The sequence below is a fragment of the Prionailurus viverrinus genome, chromosome D4, assembly GCF_022837055.1.
Source record: "Prionailurus viverrinus isolate Anna chromosome D4, UM_Priviv_1.0, whole genome shotgun sequence".
Lineage (NCBI taxonomy): Eukaryota > Metazoa > Chordata > Mammalia > Carnivora > Felidae > Prionailurus > Prionailurus viverrinus.
Window position 1 is genome coordinate 90823973 of NC_062573.1, and position 27797 is coordinate 90851769.

At 52.6% G+C, this 27797-nt stretch overlaps 1 protein-coding gene across 2 annotated transcripts in view; it reads right to left on the reverse strand.

The window, feature by feature from the left end:
• Nucleotides 1-684: 684 nt before the first annotated feature.
• Nucleotides 685-27797, reverse strand: part of DDX31 (DEAD-box helicase 31) — a 73086-nt gene continuing 45973 nt past the window's right edge. The window contains exons 19-21 of one of the 2 annotated variants that reach the window (XM_047831185.1): nt 25045-25156; nt 18472-18640; nt 685-2726 (exon numbers count right to left, since the gene is read on the reverse strand). In XM_047831185.1, the coding sequence (XP_047687141.1) occupies nt 2588-2726; nt 18472-18640; nt 25045-25156 (420 nt within the window). In that variant the 3' untranslated portion in view covers nt 685-2587. The remainder of the gene's footprint in view (nt 2727-18471; nt 18641-25044; nt 25157-27797) is intronic. The other variant, XR_007146496.1, reaches the window with a different exon arrangement.

The following is a 27797-nucleotide window of genomic DNA, read 5'->3' on the forward strand; positions in this document are numbered from 1 at the left end:
TAGGTGCCCTTTTCAGGCAGGGCCACTTGTCCAGTGGAAAAGCTTTAAATTTCTGTCTCGTGGAATCGATGCTTGGATTCTAATGGCTTTCCCTGACTTCATGTAGAGGGCCGCACTGCTAACTAGCAAGGTCACTAGCGGCTTGGGATGGACCTGCATTAAGGGGCTCTCATTTACTCCCCTCTTCCCTAAATCTCACCTCCCTTCGCTAAAGAAGAAGAAGAAAAAGATCAAAGGAACCCACGGGGCTTTGTCAAAATGTCCTTTGCTGAGCTCTGGTTGGCTCTTTGCTTCTCCAAGAGTGGAAGAGGCTGTGTGCCTTGCATCAGCACTGACTTAATCACTCGCCAAGGGCTCTTTGCCCTTCGGTGGGTGAGAATGGAAGCCCCTCTGAAGAATGGCAACCCGCTAAGAGCTGCAAACATGAAGGGGTTTGGGGTGCAGAACGAGCATCCGACAAGCCCACGGGGGAAAAGGCTTTCGGCTGCAACACTCCAGGAGATGTCCAAATTCTCCGTGACTTTCAATACGGGGATCAGGCTGCGACACAGAGAAATGGGAAAGTTTGGGAAATCGGAAAAAGAGGGACGACTAAAAATACGCACAAAATTAGAATATGTACAGTGGAATTAGGCTAAAGCTTTGCCTAATTGATGCCTGAAACGTATAATCTGTCAAGAGCCATAATAGGAGAAAGAGATTTATTTTAAGGTTATTTAAATTTAGATAATATTAACCCTAAATCTGTTAAATCCATGTTTCTTTATTAACTGGGGGTAATATATTGATTCTACTTAGAAAGGGGCCCACAAAGCATCTATGGCAAGAAACCCTCACCTAAGTGTTTGCAAATTAGGCTGAAGTTCCATCTCCAAATTCTAGTCCCTTACACCCTCTGCCGGGAAGGTTCCCGAATGCCGCCCCCCCAGGAATGCAGGGCCCAGTCGACCTCTGGAGGAATGGGTGCATGGGGGGGTGGGGGAAGCAGGGCTTCTCTTTGATCCTCCCCAATCACTGCCTTTAATCCTGTTTCTCACACAGCTGGGTTTTGTCTGTAAAGTTTGATCCCTCCTTTTCTCATCCAAATCATGTGACCCACTACACACGGAAATAAAAGAAAGGTGGCAAATTTCCCCAAGTCCGCTTGACAAGTGCTACAGGGCTTTATTATTACTGTTGTTGTTGTTAGAAACTTCACCAACCGTCCCTAAGAATTCGTATGTGACAGCCCTCGTGAGAAGGTCATATTTTCCCTCCCGCAGAGGATTAGTGCTCACTGGGCTCACACTCGCCCTCTCCCTGGGGCCTCTGGTGTCGGTGCGAGCTACCCTCCACTGCCAGAGAGGGTCGGAGGCAAGGACGCCGGCCCCTCTGTGGACCCTGCAGACCGCCCATCTCGCAGCACTCTCATCCACTCCTGGCCACTTGGTTCCTGTGGATCAGGAGGGTTGGTTACTGAAGTGGGGGCCTCATCATCCATCACAGGAGTCAGAAGACGAGGAATCCCGAGAAGGCGGAGAGAACAAAGCACCTCCCGGCACAGAGGTGCTGAGCTCTGGCCCTTCTCCTTCGGATGCCTCTGGAATCCCCGCGTCCAAATCTGGCAACCGGTCCGCCCCCGGGGGGGGGGGGGGGGCCGCTTTCAAACCTCCGGGCAACACAGTGGGGGAGGGGCAGCTGTGACCTGGGCCACACTACAAGGACCCCCGGACCCCAGACTTGAAGGCAAGATGGGACTCGATGGGAGAAAATGCTCGGGAGACTGGTGCCTTTTGACTTCAAAGGCAACGAATAGAAAGGCAACAGTAAAAAGCATAAATAAATAAAAAAGGCACCAGTAAATCCATCAGCCGTGAGACAGGAAGTTTTCCGTGGACATAAAAGAGGCGGCCAGGCACGTGAATGCGACGTGGGGCCTGGAGCTGCCTGCGGACGGACCGGGAGGCTTCCGACCCACGCCAAAACCAGTCAGCCCTCTGAACAAAGCACTTGTACATCGAGAAAGCGTGTTGATCTTTACCCTCTTCTTTAGCAAATTGCATCCCAGTTTTAAAAACGCTATTTTATAAAATTCGTGTTAAGCAATGTGTTGACGGGGCAACTAAAGTAAAACGTTGAGACACCTTCAGAACACTGTCACCAGGAGGCAGGACGGGGCCCTCCCCGGCCACTCACACCACCAGGCTCTTGCTGGAGGCTGGGGGTTGGGGGGGAGGGTGCGGCTCTGGTGCACTGATTGGCTGGTCTACACTATGCTGACCCCCGCCCCCCACGGGATAAGGGCCTGGCTTCTCTGGGTCAGGGGCTTGTCTTCGGGGCAAGGCGGGGGGGGGGGGGGGGGGGGGGGCGGGCACCAGGCTTTCCCACAATGCTCCTGACAAGAACAGGGCCGTCAGCCCAGGTCTCCGGGCCTCCAGGATCCACCCCAAGCCCCAGGCCTGGGGAGGCAGAGCTGAAAACAAAAAACCAAAAAACTTTTTTGGGAAGTCTCGGCCCCCAGTCAGTCTCTCTGGGTTTTTCCGTTGCACGGAGAGCGCTGCTTCTGTTTTCCCACGGCCGAGGCTGGGCGCCCGGTGCGGATGGCTCGTCATGGCTGGCTGCCGGGCGCCGCGTGTTTGTTTTGCTTTTTGACCTTGGCGACGCTGGCCTCAATCCCACTTGAGTATTCTGAACGCAAGATTTCGGCAAGGCGGTGTTTACCCCGGGTCTTCTTATGAAGGTCAGGCCTGAAGAAAGTAACACAGCAGAGGGGGGAAAGGAAACTTTATTATTTTTTTCTTTCCCATTTGGAAAGAGGCTGGTGGCAGCTGGTTCCGAGACTGTGGAACTGACATTTTTGTATTAACAGAAGTACAATCCCTTCAATAGTGCTTGTTTTGATATTCTATGCACCAGAAGATTAGATACGGCGCTGACAGATTTTCATAACGGTGGCAAAATATCATGGCATTTTTAAAAGTGAGGCTTTGTTCTGTGTTGTTTTCACGGAAAAAAAGAACGATACGCACTCACACTCTGATGGCAAACGAAGTGTATGATACAGCAGTTTGCCAAAGGATGGGGGGGAAAACCCGCCTTGAAACTCAACGACATACAGCGGGTGAAAGCGGGTGAAAGCGGGGAAACTCTGGGCAAGTAAGCCCCGTGTAGGTCAAAGCCCCGTCCTCCTGACGGGGCCCACACAGCGCCCGGGGGTGGGGTGTCGGTCGCAGACACCTCTTCGCTGACTGAAGAGCCTCCTGTAGATATTTTTGACCTTGAAAACCCCAAACCCAGGGTCTGCACGGGCCGACGGGACGGCATCTGCCAGACCCACCGCTCTCCACCGACCACAGGCATGGGTGCGGAGCGAGAGGGAGGGCTCCCTGCCCCAACCCACGAGGAAAGTGCAAAAGGCTGAAAATCAATTTCAGGCGTTGAATACCAGTAACTGTTTTCAAGAGACAGCAGCCTCACCATTTGATCAGAAGATCAGAGGGAGAAATTGGTAGAAGTTCAACTGTACACAGGAAGAATGATTATGAATGTCTAAGAGTAAACGTTTCCCAGGACAGGATTTTAACCCAAATAAGAGCAAGAGAGCCATTCCACTGAACCCACACTGCTATGCCGGCCATTCCCTCAACTCCCGACAGCGGGGTCTTAGGGTTCTTGCAAAGGCACACGTCGCCCTCTGCAACGTATAGTTACAGCGTTTTCTTGGTGATCGTCGGAGCTCAAGTGGACTAAAGTTGTGCTCAAAATAGAACGGAACTCCTTGAAAACTCAAGAATTAGCAACGGGATCACTACTGCGCTCCTGAGCTGGCAGGAAAGGTGGTGGAGTCCGGTGACAGCGCTGGACCAGGCTAAGGCGATTACACCGAATTCCTCCACAGGGCGGGGCTCAAGCAACGGTGCGACAGGCCTAGCATGGTTTTCTACCAGGACGCAGAGGGAAAAACACGGTCACCCTTTGTTGGGAAAAAAGGTCTGAGAATACGTTAATGGTAAGACTTGGTCATAAGGGTGCCCGGATGCGTCAGTGACAGTGCCCTGCGAGACTGGGAGCAAACAAGGAAGTACTTTCGGGGTTCCACAGTCATGCCGTCCACCGGACAAGGGAGGTATGACAGCAGCCTCGTTTCACAGACAAGGAAACTATTCTGGAGGAGGGTTAAGTACTTTGCCCAAGACCATCGAGCTCGTAGGTGCAGCAGCGGAGATGCAAACACAGGTCGGATGGACTGAGGCCTACGCTCCTCCCAGCAGGCTGCTGGGAGGGACAGCAGCCTGCTGGAGCAGGGTCCAGGGACAAACACTTAGGAAGATCTGGCAGGAGCCAGGGTGGCAGAGAACCACGGCCAGACACGGGGGAGTTCTGTGCTCACATGAGAATGTTGCAGGGGGACGGTGGGGGCAGCACCTGGATGACAGAGGAGGAAGGGGCAAGTGGGGACAAAGAGGAGAGCTGACGACGGAGGAGGCCGAATGACACAGCTCAGGCTCTCCGCTCGGTCTCCTCACCTGAACAAAGGGGACGATACTTAGAACAAAGCTCACAGGTGCTGGAAGGATTAGAGACGCACAGGCGGCTAGCGGGTGGCTGGCATGTGGATTTCGGTCAATCAGTTAAACATGAGGAAACCGAGGTCCGGAGGTGCCGAGAGGCTCTCCAAGGCCACACGGGAGCCAGGCCTGACCCCCGGGGGCCCTTGATGCCCAGGCCGGGGCATTTGGGGCTGCACCCCCTTCTCCTGCAGGGCACTGGTCCTAACTCCCCGGGGTGGTGGACCGTGCACCCTGCTGTGCCCGGCCGAGGGGGGCCGCACCTGGGGGGTGGGGGGGGAGGGGAAGGGGCTGGCTCGAGGCTGGGAGGCGGCGGGAGCCAGGCCTGCAGCTGAGGGCACTAAACTTGTTCCAAACTGAAGGCTGCCAGTCCTTGTGCTTGTAGTTTATTTTTAGTCGGGTTACATGACAGACGGAGTGAGAAGGTTCTGACAGGAAGAAATGCTTCCTCTTCCCCGTTTGAAGCCAGGTACTCACAATGTGTATAATTTTAAATCTAACAACCCGAGTTTCAAAATATGCAAAATTTCAGTCAAAATACCCTCCCCAGCATCGGCTCTGTGACTGCTCCTGCCACCGCTAAAGCAAAATAAATAACCAGAACCTGATCGGGGCGATTGATACCCTAACTGCCGACAGAGCAGGCACAGACAGCCGGAGCGGCACCCTTGCAGGCTCAGGCGCAGGCTGGCGGTCCTGCAGACGGAGCCGGAGGGACGGTGCGGGAGACCACACCGACGGGGGCACCACACGGGCGGCCTTCCGTCCCCGTCCCTCCCCAGACACATACAGCTGGGTCCCGGGCAGCGCGAGGTCCCTCCCGCCCGGCGGGTGCAGCACGGCACTGAGTGGGCAGGGTTATTAAGGACCTTCGGGTCCACACCGTGGTGGGGGACATGTTGGAAGTGCATCTGGGAGATGGTCCTGCCCGCCTTCAGCTTCTGAGCTCAAAACGTCCTATCTTAGCATCTCCTTCTAGGCAACGTACTTTCGACCTGGGACCCAAACCCAAGCTCCGAGGCTCCTGGTGGTCCAGAGGGCAAGCGGGGTTTCGTCTTTCAGACCCAGACCACCTCCCCAGGACCCGAACCTCAGGGTCGACCCCGCAGGGTTTTCCTTACCGCTGTGGGAGCAACAGGACCCAGCTGGCTGTCTGCTGTTCCTTTGTTCTGAGGCCCAGTGCCGAGAAGGCAAAGTACAGATGGGAAGGTGGAACGTTCTAAACCCAGGCCGGCGCTGGGCGCATGTGGCCTCTCGACTCCTTCTCCTGCCAAGCTGCACTTGTCCCAGGGACTTGCCAACTTTCTTGCCCTCCTTGCCCTCCAAATACTCAAACCCCTCTCAAATGGACTTCCCAGTCCACCAGAGTAATCCCGCAGTTACCAAGCAACAGATCAGTTTATCTAACCACAGGGAACTCCCTTGTAGTGAAGGCTGAATAACCCCCCTCGGTTACCAGGCTGGATTACCCTGCAGGATGGGCAGATGCCACTTTCGCTGCCAATAAGGTGAAATCACAGCCTAATTAGTAAATCGATATGCCCACTAGGGTGACCACTGCAGAAGAGGGGCCTCAGGACCTTCTCGCACCTTTACGGACAGATTCACAGAAGGCTACCCCAGGTAGGAAGCCGCCCCAGCTCAGGATTGTGCTCATGGCATCCTCTTACAGGACAGAGTTTTTCACTTTACCTTCTTTAATTTATGTACTGTCAGGTCAATCGGGATTTTCTTTTACTAAGTTTTACGGCTTTAGGATCACGCTTAGAAGCCTTCCTCATGCTAGCGTTTAAAAACGTACAGGCAGGGGCGCCTGGGCGGCTCAGTCGGCTAAGTGTCCGACTCCTGATTTCAGGTCAGGTCATGATCTCACGGGTCACGGCATGGAGCCCTGAATCGGGCTCTGCGCTGACGGCGTGGAGACCGCTTGGATTCTCTCTCTTCCCCTCTGCCCACCTCTCCCCTGCTCATGCCCGTTCCCCCCCGCCCCCCCAAATAAATAAATAAACATTAAAAAAATGTTCAAGCATATTTTTCTTTAGTCTGCTACTGCCTTCCGTAATTCCATCTAGATTTTATTCTGGTTTAACTATTCCTTCCCAACAGTTATCCACAATAGTCACTGGACCATAAATCTGCTCCCCAGGACTTGAAACGCACCCCTGTGACTCTTTCTGATGCTGAGAACACTTCCTGTAGGCGACACTCGAAGAGATGATGAAAATGACAGTGGCCAACACTGAAGAGCTCTACCAAATACATCAAAACAACACGTGAGCAAGTACCACTGACGGGGGCGGTGAAGGGACTTAAAGATACAACAAGTCAGTCTTTCAAACTGGCCACCGACCTCCATGATGATTCTCCTGCCGACACTCCCGTGGCGCCGTTCTCGGCACCGGACAGGTGTGTAACTCGTCTACTTCACCCACAACCCCACGGAACGGCTACAGTTAGCACCCCCCACGTTACTGGTGAAGGAAGAGAGACACAGGGGAGGGAGGTGGCGCCCAGGGTCACAAACCAGTGACGGAAGAGCAGGGACTCCAGTCCCGGAAATCTGACCCCGTGACTCGTGCACTTAACCGCCGTGCTGTTAGGTTTCCACCAAAACCAGAAGCAAGCCTCCTGCACAAGATGTTTTTACGCCAAGACAATGTTCACGTTATCTCAAAATCTCAAAGATTCTTGGTGGCCCTGACGGAGTGCAACTGAAAAAGTGAAGGTTGAATTCACTTAGGTGAGAAACGGCAGTTTAAAAAACAATCACACGATTTGTTCAATTCCATCACGAACACCAAGAAACCCATATAAGTATACTCAGCGTGGAAGTCTGCAGGGTATAAAAACTGTGACTCAAGGTTAACTTGGATTGTGGGCTGATAGGTGATTTTTAAGCTTTTCTCTATTTCCTGAATTTTTACAATGAACGTGTATTATTTTTATGACCATAAAGAACAGTGTATTTGTTATAGGGAAAAAAAACCAAATGGTCGAATTTTGCCCTGTGCCAAAATATCCAAGTCTTTTAACTTTTACTTATCAAAACCTCTTTGCTTTTCGCTTTTAGTTTGTTTGATTTTGTGTGAGAGTTTTCTCTTAAGACAGAAACAGACAGACCGAGGAGTAGTAAAAGGTACTTATTCTCTGATCTGAAGGATTCTTTCTGCATGTAAGCAAATGACCTAGGGACACAGTGAGAGCACCCCCCCTGCCCCCCCCCCCCCCCCCACCAAGGACCGAGGGAAGCAAGCCCCCCAACTGGAAGGAAAGCCTGGGTCCTAAGCGATGCCAGTAGGAGACAGCGATGCTTTCAGAAGGCCTGAGGCAGACTCAAAAGCTTCCCCGTTCCCGCCTCGCCCTCACGGGTGAAGGAAAGGCAGCAGTGTCTGAGTGGGGTTTTGGTGGCTCTTGGATGACAGAGTCGCACACAACTCCAAGGAGAATCTGACAGGCAGTCCCTCCGGTGCAACCGAGCGGCTCAGGTAAGGAACCTGCTAGTGCGGGTGGTAATTCAGCCCACACACTATCAAGCCTTTCACGGTCACTGAAGGAAAAAGCAGCTGTATCAAGCATCCTTTAACCCGTGGGTTCTGTTTCGGCAGAGATGTAAGCTGGCGGGAGGACCGTCTCAAGGGCGCTTTCTTTGTGATTTCCTAGGACCAGACCAACGTTAGCTTCGGTAAGACTACCGGGGCCCCAGAAGACGCCCTACCCCAGGTGAGCCATGCTGTGGCGGATGGTCACTGCAGAAAAGTACCCGAGAGTGACTCTGTGGACCCAGAGATTGATAAAAAGCAGGTTTCCGCCTTACATCCAAGAACAAGACCCAGTGAAAAGCAGAAAAGAGCTCTGAGCCCCGGGCCGAGGGCAGGCATGCTGCCAGGCCACGCAGGTCACAGGCAATCAATACATCGACGTCATGATCGATTTTGCTGCCCGGCAGAGCACGCACAATGAAAGAGAGGACAGAGATAATGTTCAGAGGTAGCAGAGGCCTAAAAGGGAAGAGAGAAATCAGAATCCCAGAATTGGACGGGAACCTCAAGATTATTTGCCCAAGTGGCAGAAACCGTTAGAACAGCTCTGGCAGGACTTGGGCCTGGACATCACCAGGCAGGGTGGCCATGCCTAGCCGATGTCCCCGTGGAGTCAACAGCTCTCTCCAAGCTTAGGTTCCCCCCCCATGTCAGAAAGTGCCTCCACCTACAGGCCTAACGGGCATGACCGAGTGCTTGACACGTTTTAATTCTCGGTGAAAATATGACGATGGAGAAATACCAAGTGGGCATGGAAACAGTCAGGTGTGTCTGTAACCGGTCTGACTACATCCTAAATGTGCTGCCTGAGACTGATAAGCTGGGGACAGCATTTCAGCACCAAACCCCAGAGCTCAGCCCTGTGGGCCCATCCTGTTTGACATGATCGATGTCTTGGATGATATTATGAGGCATATTTGTCACATCGGCAGATGAAAAGCAGCCTGCAGGGACAGCGGACACCCTGGACGACAGAACACCTGCAACAACACCCTGGCAGGCCAAAGGGACAGGCCTTGGCTAAAGGGTGAACAACACCGGGGCACGTGCACCGTCCTGCTCCTGAGGCAGAGCAGCTGGGTGGTTTGAACTCTCACACGTGCAAACAGGGACTCGGTTGGCCAGTTTCAACCTGAGCCCCAGGACGGCCCAGATGCCAACAATGCGGGAGGCCTGGAGCCAGGAGGCCAGGGTGCTCGGTCGCACTGAGGGAGCCAGGCCGGTGCTGAGCCCCATGTGAGTGGTAGCCGCGGTCCCTGCTCCCACCGTTAATAGGCCAATAGATGTGATCGCTCTCCTCTTCTGTGCTGGTCCGTCTCTCCTGCACGTTTGGGTAGTTTCATGACCCGGATTTGGAAAAGAACCCCGGCTGGGAGAAGAGCCGCCCAGAGGACGGACTGTGACGGACGAGCAGCTGGGGATGCTGGCGCCGCAGGGCAGAGCCAGCCCCTCTGACGGCGAGGACCCCGGGGCCGTCCTGCACGGGCTGTGGGGCTGAGTCTGGCCAAGGCCCTATCTCTCCCCGGGCCAGTCTGCTCACTCTCAAAAGGATTCAGGGAACTAATGAATCGAGGTGCTTCTCACAGTGCCTGTTGTGAAAGCCCCCATCCAGCGTTGACTGTTATTGTTATTAACAGTATGGAAAAGAGGAGAGGCAGGAGATAAGGAGCCATCATCAGATACCCGACACGTGTCATGTGGACCAGGGACGGCTTTGATCAACGATAACAACACCTTGTATTTTTGTTTGCATATCATGCACATTCAGCATTAGAATCTCACAGAGACCACAGAGTGGAAAATGAAAGTGGTCCATGGGGGCTCAACTTCAGCAGCTTTAACAGGGAGCCGAGTCCCCCCCTGTGCAGGTGGCGAGCACCCACGGCTGGGAGGCCTGGAGCAGAGGCCTTCAGGACCCAGGAGCCATGCAACAGGCAGGTCAAGGGCAGAGTGTGGCGGGAGCCCTTGGGAAGATTTCCCATAAGCGCTCACCCCTCTTACAGACTCAGAGAGGGGGAGTCCCGGGGGGCGAGAGAAAGCAGCATTTACCGAGCAGCCACCCCAGGCTCAGCACCGGGCTACATGTCCGGAACCCTTCTGCACACTCCAGGGTCCTGAGGGCTGCACGACGCAGGTTCGTTGTTGCCAGGGCTGGGATCAAGCTGGGGACACCTGACTTCAGGCCCAGGCACTGCACCCTCTGGACCTGAAAGGACACCAGGGAAAAAGCGGGATCCAGATCCTCCGTGCGATCATCTCTTATCAGAGGTCTTTCGAGGCAACTGCCCTGCAAACATAAAGCTTCCACCACCACTCTGGGGTTGCTACCCTGACGGTTTCACATCAAGTTCTTGCACATATGTAACCAAATGGACTCCTGCTTTAAGTCCGTTTCTTCGGTTACAGGAACAACTGCTCACACAGGAAAACACCCGCGGTGGGGCTCAAATACTTACTTTGCCCAACACCAACTCTGGAAACTGGAACCTTCTACAAGGGGTATGTGAGGCAGCAACAAAGTGCTGGGATGTGGGCTCCAGGCTCTCTCAGACTTGGGGCCAGGGGAGCAGGCACGCCCCCTTTCCCCTGGGTTCGCGGGACCGGCCTGGGGCTCAGCGAGACACACACAGGGCCTCAGCAGAGCCGAGGGCACACGGAAGCCCTTAAGGGTCCCACGCCACTGCTCAAACTGCATCCCTCCTCTCAATTACTAACTAGTTAAGATGTTACTCTCCACTTCAGACCGTGGCTCTAACACCAGGGCCAGAATGAAAGGGACATCTGGAAAAGACGTAGAGTCATTTCGTGATGGGCTACAGCAGGACGCACACCTTCCTACTCAAAAAGGGGCCCGTGGACCACGGGGATAGATCAGAGGCATGGGTCACCCCAGGAGGGGTGAGGAGGGGTTCAGGGTGACGTGTAGCAAGGGGAGAGCTGGGACCGTCACGTTCTTTCCTAGCTCTCCGATGGCGCGAACCAGGAGAGCTCCGAGCACGGCCAATGTAACGAAGAGCCGGGCATTCTCCTGTTGCCCGCAGCCTCGACTGCCGTCCGCCGACTCATGCTGGGCCAGCTGCGTCTTCCACCTCCGGTGCCTGGAAGGCTCCCACAGTGAACGTGACCGGCCGAGCACCCTCCCAGGAGAGGCCGGCTGGGTTCCTGTTCTTTGTTATCGGCCTGGCCGCTTGACTGAAAACACACCCTGTGGTTCCCGCTGTCTGCAGGTGACCCAGGTGTGGAGGAAGAGCAGGGTCACCGTGAAATCCCTCTAATCGCCTCATTAGCCGGGTGGGGATGAGGGTGTGTTTGTTCCACGGAGAGGCACAGGGCTGGTAATTGCATGGTGTCAGAGGGAAAGAAATAGTGGTAGCAGCAAAAGGCCAAATGTAAAAGCTGCGTGTGCACAGCAGTAATTAAGCCGAAGCCCGGAAAGGCAGGGCCCACGGTACCTGAGCGGAGAGGAGGGAAGGGAATTATAACTGGATCTGTACCGCGCGACCCGAGTGGAAGAGGCAGGCCCTCCACGGGAGCCTGTGCCCACAGCGTGCCGCTTCCTGGAGCTGCCCGTGCCCGTGATGAGCTCACTAACCTACAGACGGCTCGCTGACACGCAGTCCCTGAGCAAGGACTCTGTGCCGTGCTGTGTTTCCCACCAGAAGGGACGTGGCCACGTTCCACAGAACTTTTCCTGTCCCCTGGCCCCGTCTGGACAAGAGTATATTCTCCTCCGTACAGATGTCCCACAGAGATAACGCAGTGTGGACTTCAAAGAGACCCATCCTGTGTGTGCCTTGCCAGAGAGGCCAGTAGAAGATGCTCCTGTCTACAATCCATGCAGCTCATCCGGGTTCTACGTTAAAATATTATTAATTAATCCTAACTTGAATCAGACATACACTCGGCCAGCATCTGGCTGTCCTCCTGCATTAAGGAGGACACCCCGTCGCCCGCTCCGAGGACCTGGGTCTACATTTTTGAGAACTGTTAGTCAACTTATGACCACCTCCATCCCCCCTCTTCAGGACTTGAGACTTTACTGAAGCACGGTCTCCCGGGATGGGGCCTGGGCACCTGTACTATATATAGCTCCCCAGGGGAGCCTGGCAGCGGACTCTGCTCCCTTGCTCCACAGGACACCTTCTGCCCTTGAGGCTACCTCTGGCGGTCCTTAGCTGTTTCCCCTGGTCTCCAGGCTGAAGCCGGGTGATCTGACCTTCCAGTGGGGCGTCTGCTCTGGTCCTGTGGAGGCAGGGCAGAGGCCCCAGCCCTGAACCTGCTCACGCCCATGCTATGTGGGCTGATCCCCAAGCCGCCTCCACCCATGAAGTCAGGGACACTGGTTCAGAGGAAGGTGGCCCCGTCTTGTTCTCCCGGGACAGCCTGGCTGAGTGCAGCGTGCTCTGAAAAGCAGGGGTCCTCCTACCCCCTTGCAGGATTTGCTGTTTGCTGGGTCCACTGAACAGGCAAGAGGCATTTCCCTCTTTTTCTTATCTTTCTTTCCTTCCCACTGTGCCCTTCCTCTCAGAATTACAGGCCGCCGGCAGGTTCTGTTTATCTATCCACGTGGTGCCGGGCACCACGGGAGCTGCTGGGGATGAGAGGAGAAAAACCAGACAGGGTCTCCACCGCAAGCTGCACTCGAGAGATGGACACGCGCCACCCGCACACACAGACGGCGGTGTGGGGTGAGGGAAGGCTGAGGTGCCAACCCGGGCAGGCGGCCCAGAGAAGACCTCCTCGCAGGAGGCACTGAGTCCAAAGACGGAAAGCAGGGAGAGGCCCAGGCCCCCCCCGGGCACTCGGCAAAGGCCCTGAGACAATGGGGAAAACGGGGGCCACGCAGGGCCGCTGAAGAGGGGGCTCGCCGTTGTCACTTGCCTTAGTCATCAGAGCAAGGAGGTGCAGCGAAAGGCTGGCGGCAAGGGCGACAGGTGAGGGTGCGGAGGCTCTGTGGCCTGGGGCCGGGTGTGAGAAGCCAAGGGAAGAGACCAGGAGGTGACCAGAGGGGTCAGAGGCAGTAGCGCTGCTCCGGATCTGACCCGCATGCAGGGGGTTCACACAGAGATCCCCACGTTCTCTAGCGTGGCTTTGTCTCGCCTCTGATCTCATGTTTGGCCAATCTTTTACAGAATAACTGGCTCAATGAGATTGAGAGAATTTTCACAGTGGGCAAGATTCCAGGTGTGCCTTCAGCTAATTAAGTGATACGAGGGAGGTTGTAAATGCCACATAAAAATTGGCAGGCAAGCTGCTCCTAATGATGAGAATATTGCTTTACAGGAGGTGCAGCTGCAGCTTCTTGATGCCCGTCTTGGAGCGGACCGGTTCCACGTTTTCAAGGTTGTTCCTGATGCGACAAGCTCAAGGGTGCCGAAGAGCTGACCGCTTGACCGCACTTCCCACTCCCCGGCCCAGGATACTCACAGGTGCGGTGAAGGCCGGCAGAAAGAGCCACCAGCACTGTCACCGCCACGTGCTCCTGTGTGTTCACGTCTGACCCCGTGTCGATGCTGGACGCTCACCGCCTGGCGTGGTCCTCACACAGCACTGTGAGGCTCCCGTGCGCGTTTGGGAAGCCAGGGGACTAGGCAGAGAGTCGCCGAGTCACTTGTCCCAGGGCAGACAGAAGAGGCTCAATCCCGGCTCAACCCCTGTGTGGCCCTCCCTTGGGCGGCACCTAAGAACCAGAGGCCCTAGAGCACCAGTGAGGACGGGAGCCCTTCGCAGTTACCGAACGGCCACTGGACAGGCGACGGTGGCAATCGGAACAAGTGACAGGGCAAAGGCTTCAAAAAGGAAAAATGCCCCGAGTGGGGCTGTGCAAAACCTCCAGTTTGAACGTTAGTGCTAAAATCCGTGACAATTCAGATGAGAAAACTCTGGCAGGCACCTCCACACGAGGACGTCTACTTGGTGTAGAGAAAACACTGGATCTAGAACTCCGGGGGGACAGATGCTCTGCGGTGCCCGGGTGCCGGGGGTTCTGACCTGAGGCCAGGACCCAGGGGAGCCAGCCCCGTGTACCCTCCTGTCACTGACCACGGCCCGCCGAGCACAGGCCCAGCACACCCAGACCCAGTAGTTAAGGGTTAAGAGATCCTTCATTTTAGATGGTTTACCTGTTTGGTAAGAGCAGGAACTTCGTGGTCACACTTTGACCGGGCTGGCTTGAGCACATGTGTATGGTGCATCTGGGGGGCTCAGTCAGTTGAGCAACTGACTTCGGCTCAGGTCATGATCTTGTGGTTCGTGAGCTCGAGCCCCACATCGGGCTCTCTGCTGTCTGTGCGGAGCCTGCTTCAGATCCTCTGTCCCCACCCCCCCCCCCCGCCCCTCCCACACTGGCACGCTCTCAAAAGTAAGCAAACATTTAAGTGAAAGAGAAAAAGGAAATGTGCATAAATAAAACTGCATTTCTTTTAAGAACAGCCAACAACTTGGACTGTTGTTGCTCTACTAATTCTAAAAGGAGGGAGCCGAGAACAGAGGAGCATAGTTATTGGATTACTGATAAAGGCGACATCCAAGATGTTTCTAGGCACGAAGGAAAACATCAGAAAGACACAGGTGGCATAAGCCAGGGGTAGACAAGTCTCGGGGAGCTACAAATTACATCGCTGGGGCAGAGCAGTGCTTTCATGATCATGGCACAGAATTCACGAGATAGTTGGTTAAAAACAGCAGACTCGCTCTCCCATACTGTCACAGTAGCACTGACACCGTAATGCATTGTATTCTTGAACCACTCTCCACAGCGTGTAAGGGAGGTGAGGAACTCGCAGCCCCGCACGGCGGGCCTGCTCACTACTCGTGTGTGTCACCGCCTAGACAGACAGACGGCCCTGGCCGACAACACCACTCTGCCCTCCCGAAGCAGACGGTACCGGGTCCCCCCGTCTCCTGGGAAGATCGAAATTTTGGAAGGTATGTTATCTTTGCTTCTCAGGAACCGCGGAATCTACTGAGCTTCAAAATCAGAACCACGTTTCACAGAAGGAAAATGCTGCGTTTGTGATGGATGTTGCTAAGGGGCCATTCAATATTTTACCAACAGCACCGACTCCCTGTGTGCACGTCTGTGTCGGTGTTTGGGGTGGGGGGTGGGGGGTGGGGGGCTGTCTTGGCAGGTCTGTGTGTCGGTGTCAGAGGAGTTTTGTAACTATGACTGCATCTGTGTGCAGGGGAGAAGCATTTTGTGTTCCTTTCAGAACTAAGGACTGAAAAGCGGATACAGACCTGGTGATAAAGATCTCATTTGGGGAATGTTATCCTTTTTTTGTCTCAACAGTGGTCAAGTAAAGGAATAAAGGCATACGGATGAGATAAAACTTCCCTTTGTCACTGCGTGGAAACCATCTCCTTAGCTAACCCGCCCTTGCTTCATGTTTTAACACCCAGACGAACCCCTTGTTTGGTGCATGACGAGGTGAGACAGGATTCTGCTCACAGTGGCATGGATTTGGTCCACAGAGGTCTGCACACAACGTAGAGCTACTCTAGGCAGTTAACCCCATGACACAGAATGCAGAATAATTGGGAGAATTCAGTGCTCCAAATTGGTCCACCCCAGGAAAGCAGAAGGAACCACTCCCTTTCTTGACAGATGGATTTCAGAGGAGACGCCTGAGCTCAGAACAATCACTGTGGCCACAGCATAACTCTCTGCACTTTGTGGTGTTTAACGGACTTTTCTTCCCAGTCCTCAAAAAGCAGCAACTGGCATTTGCTTGAGCCCTGACTGAGGTGCGGAAAATCTGTCCCGTCTTCTCTGCCGCTCACCCTGACCACAATTATACGGTCCGTGTGCACATTAGCTGCCAAGTCATTCTTCTTCCAGGAGTGACAAGATTCCCCCCCCCCCCGCAAAAAAAGGTGCCTACTGTATCCTTGAGCGCCGTCTGCGTTCGCAAGGCAGGGGTGGGGTGGGAGGATGTAAGAGTGCAGCGAGAAATGCCTTCAAAAGAAGGGCATAACAACCGAAAAAGTAGCTGTAACTGAGTGGTGACATGGCCAGAACAGAGAGCGGTATTGTCACGGGCGGAGTAATCCTGTGACACACTGCTGTCACTCACCACCCGGCTCCCTGCCGCGCCAGCCAGACATCAAAGGCTGCCCCATACCATCTTACATGCTCTTTATCGGCTAATCAGCCCATTCTTCCCTAAATAAAGCCCTGTTAAATCCCCTGCTCACAGGGGTATGGTAGTCCTGGTGCCCATCTGCTAGCAGGGTCAGCCGAAGCAGGAGGCGGCGGCTCGCTCTCTCCCTAGTGGCTTCTCAAGGTAAGGACAATGCTGGCTGGCTCCGAGTCCCCCTCCCGACTGCCTCCCTGCCTTGCTGCTCTGCTTTCCAGGATCTGGGTAAGAGCTGCGGACGTCCCAGCCTGAAGAGCTGCTCTCTGGATTAACACTTGCTAATGAAGTTCCCACTCATAAAGGTAGATGAGCCGCTAACAATGAAATATCGGGACTGCATTGATTTGCGGGGATAGGAATCGGCAAGATCTGTGTTTCTCACCAGCGATCAACTGGCAGGAGTGTTCCGATCTTCTCGAAGTGCCAACGTTTTAGAGACGGTGGCAGGATGGCCCGGCTTCCAGATCACTAGGAGGTCCCCCTCAGACCTGACTGCAAGCCTCACACATCCGAAACCAAAGTGGGCACGCGGAAATACCAGCTACTTCCGACCCCAGGGCAGCAACCTGACTCTGGCGCACAGCCGTCGTACATCTGAGGCATCTTCTACCTCCCGGGAGGACGGGCAGAGAAGTCTCTAGCCCCAGCCCTGCCCAGGACAGGTAGCAGGGGCAGCGGGCAGTACCCTGAACCTCAAAACCGCGTGGAAGACACGAGAGCTGGATGTGTCTTAGCCTTGTCTGGGCACGCATCAACAGCGGCATGTGAACTACCTGCCTGACAGAATTACTGACGTACGGTCCTACAGGAGAGGTGTTAATACAAGAAAAAAAAAAATCAAGCATCTTAAAAATTCCAAAAATGGGACTAGAATTAGGCAAACTTTATCAATTACTAAGAGCCACACCCTGAACAGATCAGGTTGGATGTTCCAGAATCTTAACCCATCTGGTTTCCAGATTTCTGTCCTAAGGTGATTCATCTGTGCGGCCCGTCCTAATGCTGAGTCTCAAAACAACCTTGTGAAATAGCTACAAAACACTGATTTCCTTCTCCTTGCTGTAGCTGAGGAAACTGAGGCTCTGAGAAGTAAAGCAAAGATACGGCCCAAAGCTCAGAAGCTCACATCAGAGCGGAGCTGGAACTGAAGTCCAAGTCCCCTGCATCTAAGACCAGCGATCGTTTCCCTACACCAGGCGGTCCACTCTGCCTTTTGCCACTGCATCCAGAGAACCTGGGCCCTGACAAGTGATGGTGCACGAGCAAGCGGGCATGTGGCGGGAACTCGCAGGGAAGTGTGGCACGCCCCCAGATTCTCACAGTCAGGGCAAGTGTACTTTGACATTTGTAATTCATAAGCAAATAAAGGATGTGCCATGCAAAAGAATTGTCCAGAGCATTCAAGGATTCTCTGCTTGTTCAGTGTTTCCTTCCCACTCACATGCTGCACAAGTGGTGATGGCAGTCCGTCCCTGAGTTCCCATGCAAGCGGTCCATGGCTCCTGCAAAGGGGCTGGGTCCTTTTACAAATGTCTTTTGCTGAGGGGAATCATCTCAGGACCTCCTGGAACTGTGGAGGTGGACCCCGAGCCCAGCCTCCGACCTGCAGGGCAGCGCTCTTCACTCTCACTAGGACCCCTGGACGGTTTACCACGTGCCTTTGAGGGAGGGTGAGAGTCTCACGCTCGCACCGGCCTCTGCCCTCTGTGGGCGCTTGGCACCAGACGCACGTGTCAGCACCAAGGAGAGCGACCAGTGCAGTGAGTCCCCACGCAGCCCCTCCCACCTCCCCAGGACAGGACCAAACTGATTTCACAGAACACACCAGAAGTTTTCGTACAAGTCCTGGGGGGCTGTCCAGGGTGAACCACAGCACATCTGAAGCTCCGACTCCAGAAAGGCCCCACGTTACTCTGCTGGTGGGCAGTGGAGGCAACCCAACCAACAGGTTTGTCTTGCTGCCCCAATAAACCCCACCACCATCTGGACCCGACAGGAGACACCACTGCATTTCTGCAGGTGCCTTAAAAACATTCAGATTAAGTATTTTTCCTCTCGTTCCAAGCACTTATCACACTTCGAGAGGGGCGGACACTGGTGACGATTCAGCACAAAACCCAAAGAGGGAAGTTTGCACCCATCACGCAGCAGCCTGCCCCACCACCGCCCTGCTGTTGTGTGCACAGAGCTCTCCAAACCCACCTCACTTCCAGCCATCTGTCCCAGGGCAAGTTCAACTCATCTTACCTGTTCAGGTTTCCTTTTCTTCTCTTTACAGCCGAGACACCAAGATTTTGGGGGGCATCTCTCAGCCCAAAGCTCTTAGCCACATGACCAAGGTGCAGCAATCGGACGTGGAAGATGTGCTTCAGCTCCCGGGGGTAGGTTGCATAAGCTCGAATGAAGGACTGCAGAGCTGGGAAGAAGAGGAGGGTGAGGGAGGCCGTCAGGATGGGGTCTCGAAGCGCCCGGGCCTAATGGCTGTCCTACGCACTTTATCTTGCCAGGCACCCTGAGACAGTCAGGACAGTACAACCTAAATCTATCCTGGTGTATTTTCTTTTTAATTCATCAAAAGAAAAATCTACAGGACACAAGTATCACTTGAGTAAACCCAATAGAATTTCAGATTTTACTGTGTAGAGTGCAAGAACCCTAGAGGGCAGCGGCCCTCTTTTCTCCTCACTATGGTCTTGGGGCCTTGCACAGCAGCTGGGACACGGCAGCAGGCAGCTGGTCAGTGTTTGTCATAGAAACGAAAGACAGAATGAGTGAAGAAACTAAGACATGATCAATGTGGTATTTTCTCATGAAAAATGAAATCATCAGACTTTTATATTAGGAAAAAATTTTCCTAATTCAATTTATTTTTTCAATTGCTAACACATGTAAATGTTACACAATTCAAAAGGTTCCCATGGGTTTATTGTGCTTCCCATCACGGTCTGTTACTCCTGCTTAATAAATGTTCACGCCACAAGCCCCGCCTCCAGGGCCCCTATCCAGAGGGGTGACTCTTCTTGCTGTACTCCTGGGATTTTAAAACCAAATTCATTCCAAAGTACCCGATATTGACTGCTAAAGGGCTTCTTACCCATTTGAAAAATGCATAAATAAGGAAACGCAGGGTGCCTGGGTGGCTCAGTCGGTTGAGCGTCTGACTCTTAGTTTTGGCTCAGGTCATGATCTCACAGTTTGTGTTTGAGCCCCGTGTCGGGTTCTGTGCTGACAGTGCGAAGCCTGCTTGGGATTTTCTCTCTCTCCCTCTCTCTCTCTGCCCCTCCCCTGTGCACGCGCAAACTCTCTCTCAAAATAAACTTTAGAGAAAAAAAAAAAAAAAAGGAAATGAAAAGTTTTAAAAAGGAGAAAGGCAGTTATTAAGTTTCTAAAAGAGCCCACAAAACAGTTCCTTCCTTGAGAACTGCCAACAATTTAGAGATGTCCCCAGACACACCTTCGTGAAAGTGTCAGCCCTATTTTAAAGTTGAGCAAAAGGCCCCTGTTCTAGAGTCAGCACTGGCTGGAAAAAAGGCAGATGTGGTTCCCAGGAGCTTGGAGCCCTGGCTACACCTTTTCTCGGCGTTCCTCTGAGAAAAGAAAGCTGTCCCTCCACCCAGCTCCCCTCAAATACACCGCAATTCCGGTGAAAATCAAGTGTCTACCTCTCCTCACTCCAACAGGGCAGGAGGGGACGGCTCTGAAAAGACCCCAATACCGGCTCTTCCGGCGGCCAAGCCCGAGTCCAGCACCGAGCATCTCACGGAAGAGCAGGTGCTAAATACCAGCCTCTCTCGCCCTTGCTTGTTGAGCCACTGGACTGGCAAGTTTGCCCACAGCTTAGACGTAATATCCCAGCAGCACCTGGAGATTGGCGTTTATGAACAGTAATAAAAAGTGTCATTTTAGCAGATCAGCTGCTGGAAGGATCCTGGGAATCCATCAAAGCTCTATTTACTGAGTAAAGTGAACTCCTTTTCCCAATCGATGAGAAATAATAACCAAGGCAACTTGTCTGCACCCCTCTCTGAAATCTGTGCCTGCTTCCCCTTTTTAATAACCGGGGACCAGCTTTTCCAAGGGAAATCTCTAGCACTTCAAGTGGTCTGCGCTGTTTGGAGGTTCTGACACCAGGTTCCAAGACATGGAGCTACACACTCCAGTCTCAAGAAAGCCGCTCGGCTACCGCCCAGGAGATGCTCTACACCTCTTCTTTACACCTCTTTCTTTCCAGACCCTCCATATTTACTCTCCTCTAAAAACAAAAACAGACCGAAACCATGCCAAGTCAGGCCAAGCCAAAGAGTTTGCACTTCTACAATCTCAGTCCCCCGAATGCTGGCCCAGGCCTCCTCATGACCACCACTGTCCCACTTAGGCAGATCAACCTCCCATTCCCGCACCAATCCGAGGAGCCAAGGAGGGACAGCCTCTGTCTCAGAGACGTGGGCGCCCAGCTAACAAGTTTTCCAAGAAACGGCAGACGTGTCTTCTCCCTCCACAAGCGCTCAGGCAGCATTTCACGCTGCATATGTTTACCAACCCTGCCTGTCCTTAAGGCTGTCTCACTGGGGACAACGATACTGGGCTGTCCTCACATCCTTGAATGGACTCCCACGTTTTTGATGGTTCACAGAAGCAGGAATTTCAGGAGCAGCAGAAGCTGTCTGCAGACCCTGCCGAGGGGCGGTGTCAAGGACGGGTGGCGGAAGTGGGGGCTGGGGGACCCGGAGGAGTGGAGAGCAGAGAAAGAAGGCATTTGCTTGAGATGGCGGAAGAAGCCGTGGCCACTTACAGCACGCGCTCCGTAGTCGCGGGCTCCCATCTCACAGCTGTAAGGGAGATGCATTAAGGGAAACCTATTTTAAAATACCCCACATGGACACCTCATCCTTGTTCATAAAATCAGATTTATTCTTGGACATCTGACCAAGAACAGTAGTATCTTACGGATGATACTTAGGATCAAGGAGGTAGGAAGGAGCAAGACTCTAGCCTGGGAGGGAACCTCGGCCCTGCCCCCAGAAGAACACACATCTGTACGGAGTAAAGGCACACTCGGTTGAGTACCTGCCTACCTGGGACTGCACTGAGGGAGCGGCTGATCTGTCATCGGTGGTTTGGGATTTCTGGACTCTGAGCAACAGCCCCGCAAGCCAGGCACGGCTCCTCCGCACGTGGTCCCTGCTCTTCAGGGAGACCTGAGGCTGACGGGCCACCACAGGAGAGCTGTCTTCTGTGTGGAAAGGACCCCAGTTTCCAAAACTTTTGTTTGGCAGTCTCGAGTTCAAACCAGTTTAAAAAAAAATTTTTTTTTTAATGTTTATTTATTATTGAAAGTCAGAGACAGTCAGAGCGTGAGCAGGGGAGGGGCAGAGAGAGAGGGAGATGCTGAATCCAAAGCAGGCTCCAGGCTCCGAGCTGTCAGCACAGAGCCCGACACGGGGCTCGAACTCACAGACTGCGAGATCGTGATCTGAGCCAAAGCCGGATGCTTAACCGCTTGAGCCACCCAGGCGCCCCAAGTTCAAACCAGTTTTTAACCACTGGGATCTCTAGCTAACAGAGGCAAGAAATGAAGGAAAAGGGGTACCTGGGTGGTTCGGTCAGTTAAGCATCTGACTTGGTTTTGGCTCAAGTCATGATCTCATGGTTTGTGGGTTCAAGCCCTGTGTTGGGCTCTGCGCTGGCAGCATGGAGCCTACTTGGGATTCTCTCTCCCTCTCCCTCTCTCTCTCTCTGCCGCCCCTTCTGCGCGTGCTGTCTCTCAAAATAAATAAACTAAAAGGAAAAAAAAAGAAAGAAAGGAAAGAAATGAGGGTAAAAAGGGGCGACTGCTGCTGGAAACTGACAACAATTAAATGCTGGTTATTAACAATGACTGGGCCAGAAAATGCAACAGGAAGACAAATGCATACTTGGCCCAGTTTCCAACTACTTTTCTGCCATAAAGGCAAAAACCAGCTGCTTTGTTAATTATTCATGAGGTGGGTTCTGAAATAAAACGGAGGCAAGTCAGCAGTGGGGAATCTGCATATGCAGACGAAATGCAGAAGACAGTTTCGACTTCCGGGGTGCGGTCGCTGTCCCCTTGTGAACCGAACACCTCTGCCGTAGCAAGTGCGTGTACGCACGCCCCTGCCAGACCTCCAGAACTCACCATGCTAAGCACCAGGGGAGCAAAGCGTGGAGACGCCGAGATCTAGAACAGGGCACTTTCCTCCCAGACCACCACCAATCTGACGTGGCAATCAATTGGCAGAGAAGAGAAATGCAGGTTTATTTCCTTCTTGGTACCTAAACATTGCAGAGTGGCCCCGTTCAGGTACCCTTTAAAAGGAAGGCAAGTAGGGCACCCGGGTGGCTCAGTCGGTCGAGCATCCGACTCTTGATTTCAGCCCAGGTCATGATCCCAGGGTTGTGGCACCGAGCCCGGCGTCGGACTCAGTGCCGAGCGTGGAGCCTGCTTGGGATTCTCTCTCTGCGCCTCCCCCCACTTGCATGTTCTGTCTCATGTCATGTTTAGTAAGTAGAAATAAAAAAAAATAAAAGTGATACTAGGAAAAAAAAGACAGAAGACCAGGAGCTCCGCTTGTTTCTTGGTATTAACGACTTCAGTGGTAACCAACACTCTCCAAGGACGCCACGACAGCCTTACTTTGGTGACCCAGACACCTGAAGAAGGCTGTAGTCTCACTAGAGTGAGACACCTCAACCACCTCTGGCGTCAAAACCAAAGGTGAAGAGGACCAGGGGGGCTTTCTTGCTTTTCATCGCAATGCGCTACGAAGCCAGAAATTCCGCGGCGCCACAGCTGGACGTGTACCACCCAGCAAGCTCACCTCGCCTGTCAACAAACGACCGATCTCCAGTTACACTGTGACAAGCCATCCGTTCCTCTCGGGAGACACGTGCCAGTACTTCACTGAAGGCAGGTTCTTAGGAAAACCCTCAGGAATTGTTGAACTCACTTTCGGGAAATGTCAGGACAGCCTGCTGTTAGAAACCCGTCCAGCAGGACGCACGCTACCTACGGAGCAGCGGGGATGGGGCCACCGCCGGGACTTCATCTTTTCTCCTGTGTAGTTCTCATTTGGTCCAGTGTGGTGGCAACAGCCAAGGGCTGCTTTCGTGATGTGCCAAGGTATACGGTAGGCACTCAAAACCGTTTGCTGACTAGCCCATTCTTGTCATCTATTTCCTGATGGCCACGACTGTCTATAACCAGTCCCCCAGCATTCGCCCTTGCCCCCCAGATTCTATTCTCACACAGGCCGTCTTTTCCGACCCCTGTAGACCATGCCACATCTCTGCTCCAAGTCCTGCAATGGCTCCCATTGCACTCAGGGGACCCCAAAGCCCTCGACAGCTCCCAAGCCTGCCTCTGCTACGCCAGCCTTCCCTTCCTTCCTGTGGACACACTGCCCACCCCCCCCCACACCCCCCCACCTCGGAGCCCTCTCTGGGAATGCCCTTTCTGTCGCAGCAGCTGGGGACCCTCAACTTGCTCATGTTGCCCTCACAGCAGGGCTCACGCTGACCCTCCAGGTAAAACACAGTCTGCCCAGACACCCCTTCACTTCTCTTACCTTTGTTTTTCCCACAGTTCTCAACACCTTTTAAAAGACTATTTTAACTATGCTCACTATCTGTGCCCCACCTAGAATATTAGAAAGGTTTTCCATCTGCTTTGACTCCTGATGTATCCCAAGCACCTAGAACGGTGCCCAGTTCAATAAGTATTTGTTAAATAAATGATTTTTTAAAAATTTCAACTGGGGCGCCTGGGTGGCTCAGTGAAGTTTAGCATCTGACTTCAGCTCAGGTCATGATCTCACGGTTCGTGAGTTCAAGCCCCACGTCAAGCTCTCTGCTGACAGCTCAGAGCCTGGAGCCTGCTTCCGATTCTGTGTCTCCTTCTCTCTCTGCCCCTCTCCCGCTCATGCTTTCTTTTTCTCTCTCTCAAAAACAAACATTAAAAAAAATTTTGAAAAAAAAAAAAAATCTCAATTCATAAAAGGAAAAAGATGACGGTATAGAGTTTACACACTGGCCAAGACAGCCTGGCATCCTTCTCAAAACAGCAAGTAACTATCAAAAAGAAGTGAAGGGCCTCCAGCGTGGACTGCGTCTCATTCACACACACAAGACCATCACCAGCCATGACACGCGACTTCCTGCCATAGGAAACATCCAGCTGTTCTAAGACCCTTCCCCCCACGCTCTCTCAGTGTTCTCCAGTGAACTACTGAGTCCCCACTAAGGCCTGGTGATCCCAGGTGCCAACTTATCCTATAAAGGGCCTGGATATTAAATAAGTACCTGAGTCTTTTGTAAATTTCCTAGGAATTGGGTTCAAGGTCTATGGCCTTTCTTCAGCACTGTTCTTTCTCACTTTCCTTTGTACTTCCAAACAGAGACTGCTCGGGTCTGATGCCTCCAGTCCTTACCTTCATCCCTAATTTCCATCTCTACAACAGTCTCTGCTGACGCGGTCACGTCTCTTCAGTTTTCAAAGAGAAAAACGGATCCCTGAGATCCATGGGTCAAAGTTCTAGTTCTACGTAAGCCAAGATAAAGCCTCATTTGTGCAAAACATGGGGAAGGATGAAGTGAACGTTTAATATCACTTTAAAGCCTTCCACGCCTGCGTCCAGACCCTGCAGAACGAGGCTGAAGGCTTTAGCTGGTGAGCAGAGACATCCCCCCCCCCCCCGCCCCCGCCCACCGGTTGGCCTCTCAGCCCGTTGGCGGTGTGCAGGTGGAGGTGGGGACGGAGCTCTGAGGGCTCTCCATCCACAAGGACCTACGAAATCCACGCACCTTTCTTTGCCCAGGAGACCCGCCTCTCACTGGAGTGCACGTAATCTTCAAATACCGTCTGCAAGACCGTGGCTCGCCGTCGGGTTTCCTGGGGGCCAGCGGCACGGGATTTCTGGGAGGGCGGCGGAAGGATTAAAGAAGAGACAGAGTCAGAGTCAGGAATAATGAAGCACTTTATAATAGATTTAATAACAGTAAAATCACTCGGTAACCACCGAGGGGCCAACAAGGGTAATCCTTTCAATATTACTAGAGGAAAAACGGGAGCTATAAAGATGTTAAAGTCAAGCAAAGATGGAGACGGCTTTGTGAGGGGGCAGATCGGGTCTATTTACTTATTTACTTGTTTACTGACTGGTCCTCCTGGCCTCTTGTCACTCACGTTCAAAATGAAAGCCCACCGGAGACAGTCTGGAATTTTCCGAGCCCGATTCAGGCATTTAAAACATCACGGGACGTGGACAGGTGGGTAGGTTTCACAGGACTTGGGTCTTACGGAGGCCTTAAATCCTCCCCCTCCCTCTCACTCCTCGGGGGAACAAGGGAACAGCCTCTCGGGAGTGCCCCCCCTACCCCAGGGCCTGCCTAAAATTTAGCCTATCCTTGAATTTCAGAGCATGCTCCCTCATTCCTAGGGAGGCTGTGACTCGTGTTTCGGATCCATTCTTTCAGCCTGGGACCACCGTGCCACTGTGCTGGCTGCCAGGGACCTATCGAGGAGTGGGCCGTCCCTTCACACCACGTTCCAAGAAGGCCACTCGGTCTCTGCAGCTGGCCGTCCTGGTTTCAGGAGCGACATCTGTACACGCTCAAGTTCTATGGATGGAAAACGTTAATAAAATAGAAAAATGATATCCTTTTCATTCTTCAACAATCCCAGAGAAAAGATTTCCTTTTTTTTTTTTTTTAATTTTTTTTTAACGTTTATTCATTTTTTGAGAGACAGAGAGGGACAGAGCGTGAGTGGGGGAGGAGAAGAGAGAGAGGGGGACACAGGATTCAAAGCAGGCTCCAGGCTCTGAGCTGACAGCACAGAGCCCGATGAGGGGCTCAAACTCACAAACCGTGAGATCATGACCCGAGCCGAAGCGGACGCTCAACCGACTGAGCCACCCAGGCGCCCCAAGATTTCTTTATATTCCCCTAAAACTGAGTGTTTTTTGTTTCCCGTATCTTTTTTTTTTTTTTTTTTTTTTTTTAAGTAAGCTCTACACCCAGTATGGGGCTCGAACTCATGATCCCAAGATGAAGAGTCACACATTCCACTGACTGAGCCAGCCAGGCGCACCCCCCCCCCCCCCATCTCCTACGTCTTAAAACAAACATGAATGCTTTCTACTGAATGTGAAACTGAGATGCCACAGAACGAAGATTCTCCAACTCAATTTGGCTAGTAGGTCTCCTGGAAGACGCGGACTGCCCTAGTGATTCTATAAAGCCTCTACGGTAACCACTACCCACTGCGGGCATGGGTCACCAAGAAAACAGCCAGTCTGTGCTTCCCCTCACCCCCGCGGAGGACAGGGGCTCGCGCCTGTGTCTGGCTGACCACAGGCTGACCGTGCCTAACTGGGGCTCCTGAGTCTCTCACCTTTAAGGTTGCCAGAGGAAGAACAAAGGGGAGAGGAGAAAAAGCCTCATTCTCTGGGTCTGCGTCCGTCTCTGTATTAATAGAGACTTAACAACCTGAAAATGTTTTTAGCTTAGTCAAATCATTCCTGCTACCTGTTCGGTTGATGACAGTCTAGCTGATTTCACAGTACATGGTCCCCCTAAGGGTTTTATCCACTCAAATGTCAAGAGAAAAGTCACTCAGGAGCTGTGTTATGAAAGTGGACATTTGCTATTGTCATTAACAAGGATTTTTTTTTTTTTACCCTCTTAACTGATGTGAAATGCAAACTTTTTTTTTTCTTTTTTTGCTGCCCTCCTTTCGTTAAGCCACCTCAGCAACGCAACTGTCACCTTCCTTGTGTGTGTGTGTTTTTTTTTAATATGAATGTGAAATTAGCGAGGATGCCCTTTCCCCTGGCGGACAGAATCCTCTGTTATTAAAAAGTAAAGCACTTTAATAATGAAAACTTTTTCCTCTTTTTCCTGTGTTTTAACTGTTTAAAATTAATGAGAAGGGCAGAATGGTTGTCAAAGCGATATTGAAAGCCGGGCAGCCAGGCCCGAATAAGCACAAAAATCCCTCTAGAGTGTTAGATAAACAGAGCTCCAGCCCGCTCGAATCCCTCTGTTGGTTATTGTATACACTCTGTAACAGCTCTCAGAATAGATCTGAGAGCCAGGGAGGCAGAGAGGTTTCAGAATTCCAATAAAGGCCTCAAATTAAAGACAGCCTGGTGCGAATTCCAGGAGAAAATTAAAGAGACCTCAAGCTTAAGTGACAGGTGACTTACTTCTGTGTCACAACTGTCAGGGGATTTAGTGATAATATGGCAATATATTACAAAGGGCTTTTCTTATTCCCCCTTTAGGTTTCAAAATGAGGCATCTTTTCTTCCCAACCAAAAAAAAAAAAAAATACATACACACACATAGATAATGTGTGTACAAGTGAAATAGGTGGAGAAAAGGCAATAAGACTAGGTTCACACGTTTGAAATGATGAGGTCAGTTTCAGTAAAATGTAAGGAAAAGTTAATGGCAGAAAACATAATATACTCAGGAAAAAGCACGTCTTCCTCTCCCTACCCCCTCCACTTCCAGAAATACTTTATTTTAAAATTACCCCTCTTGAGAGTGAG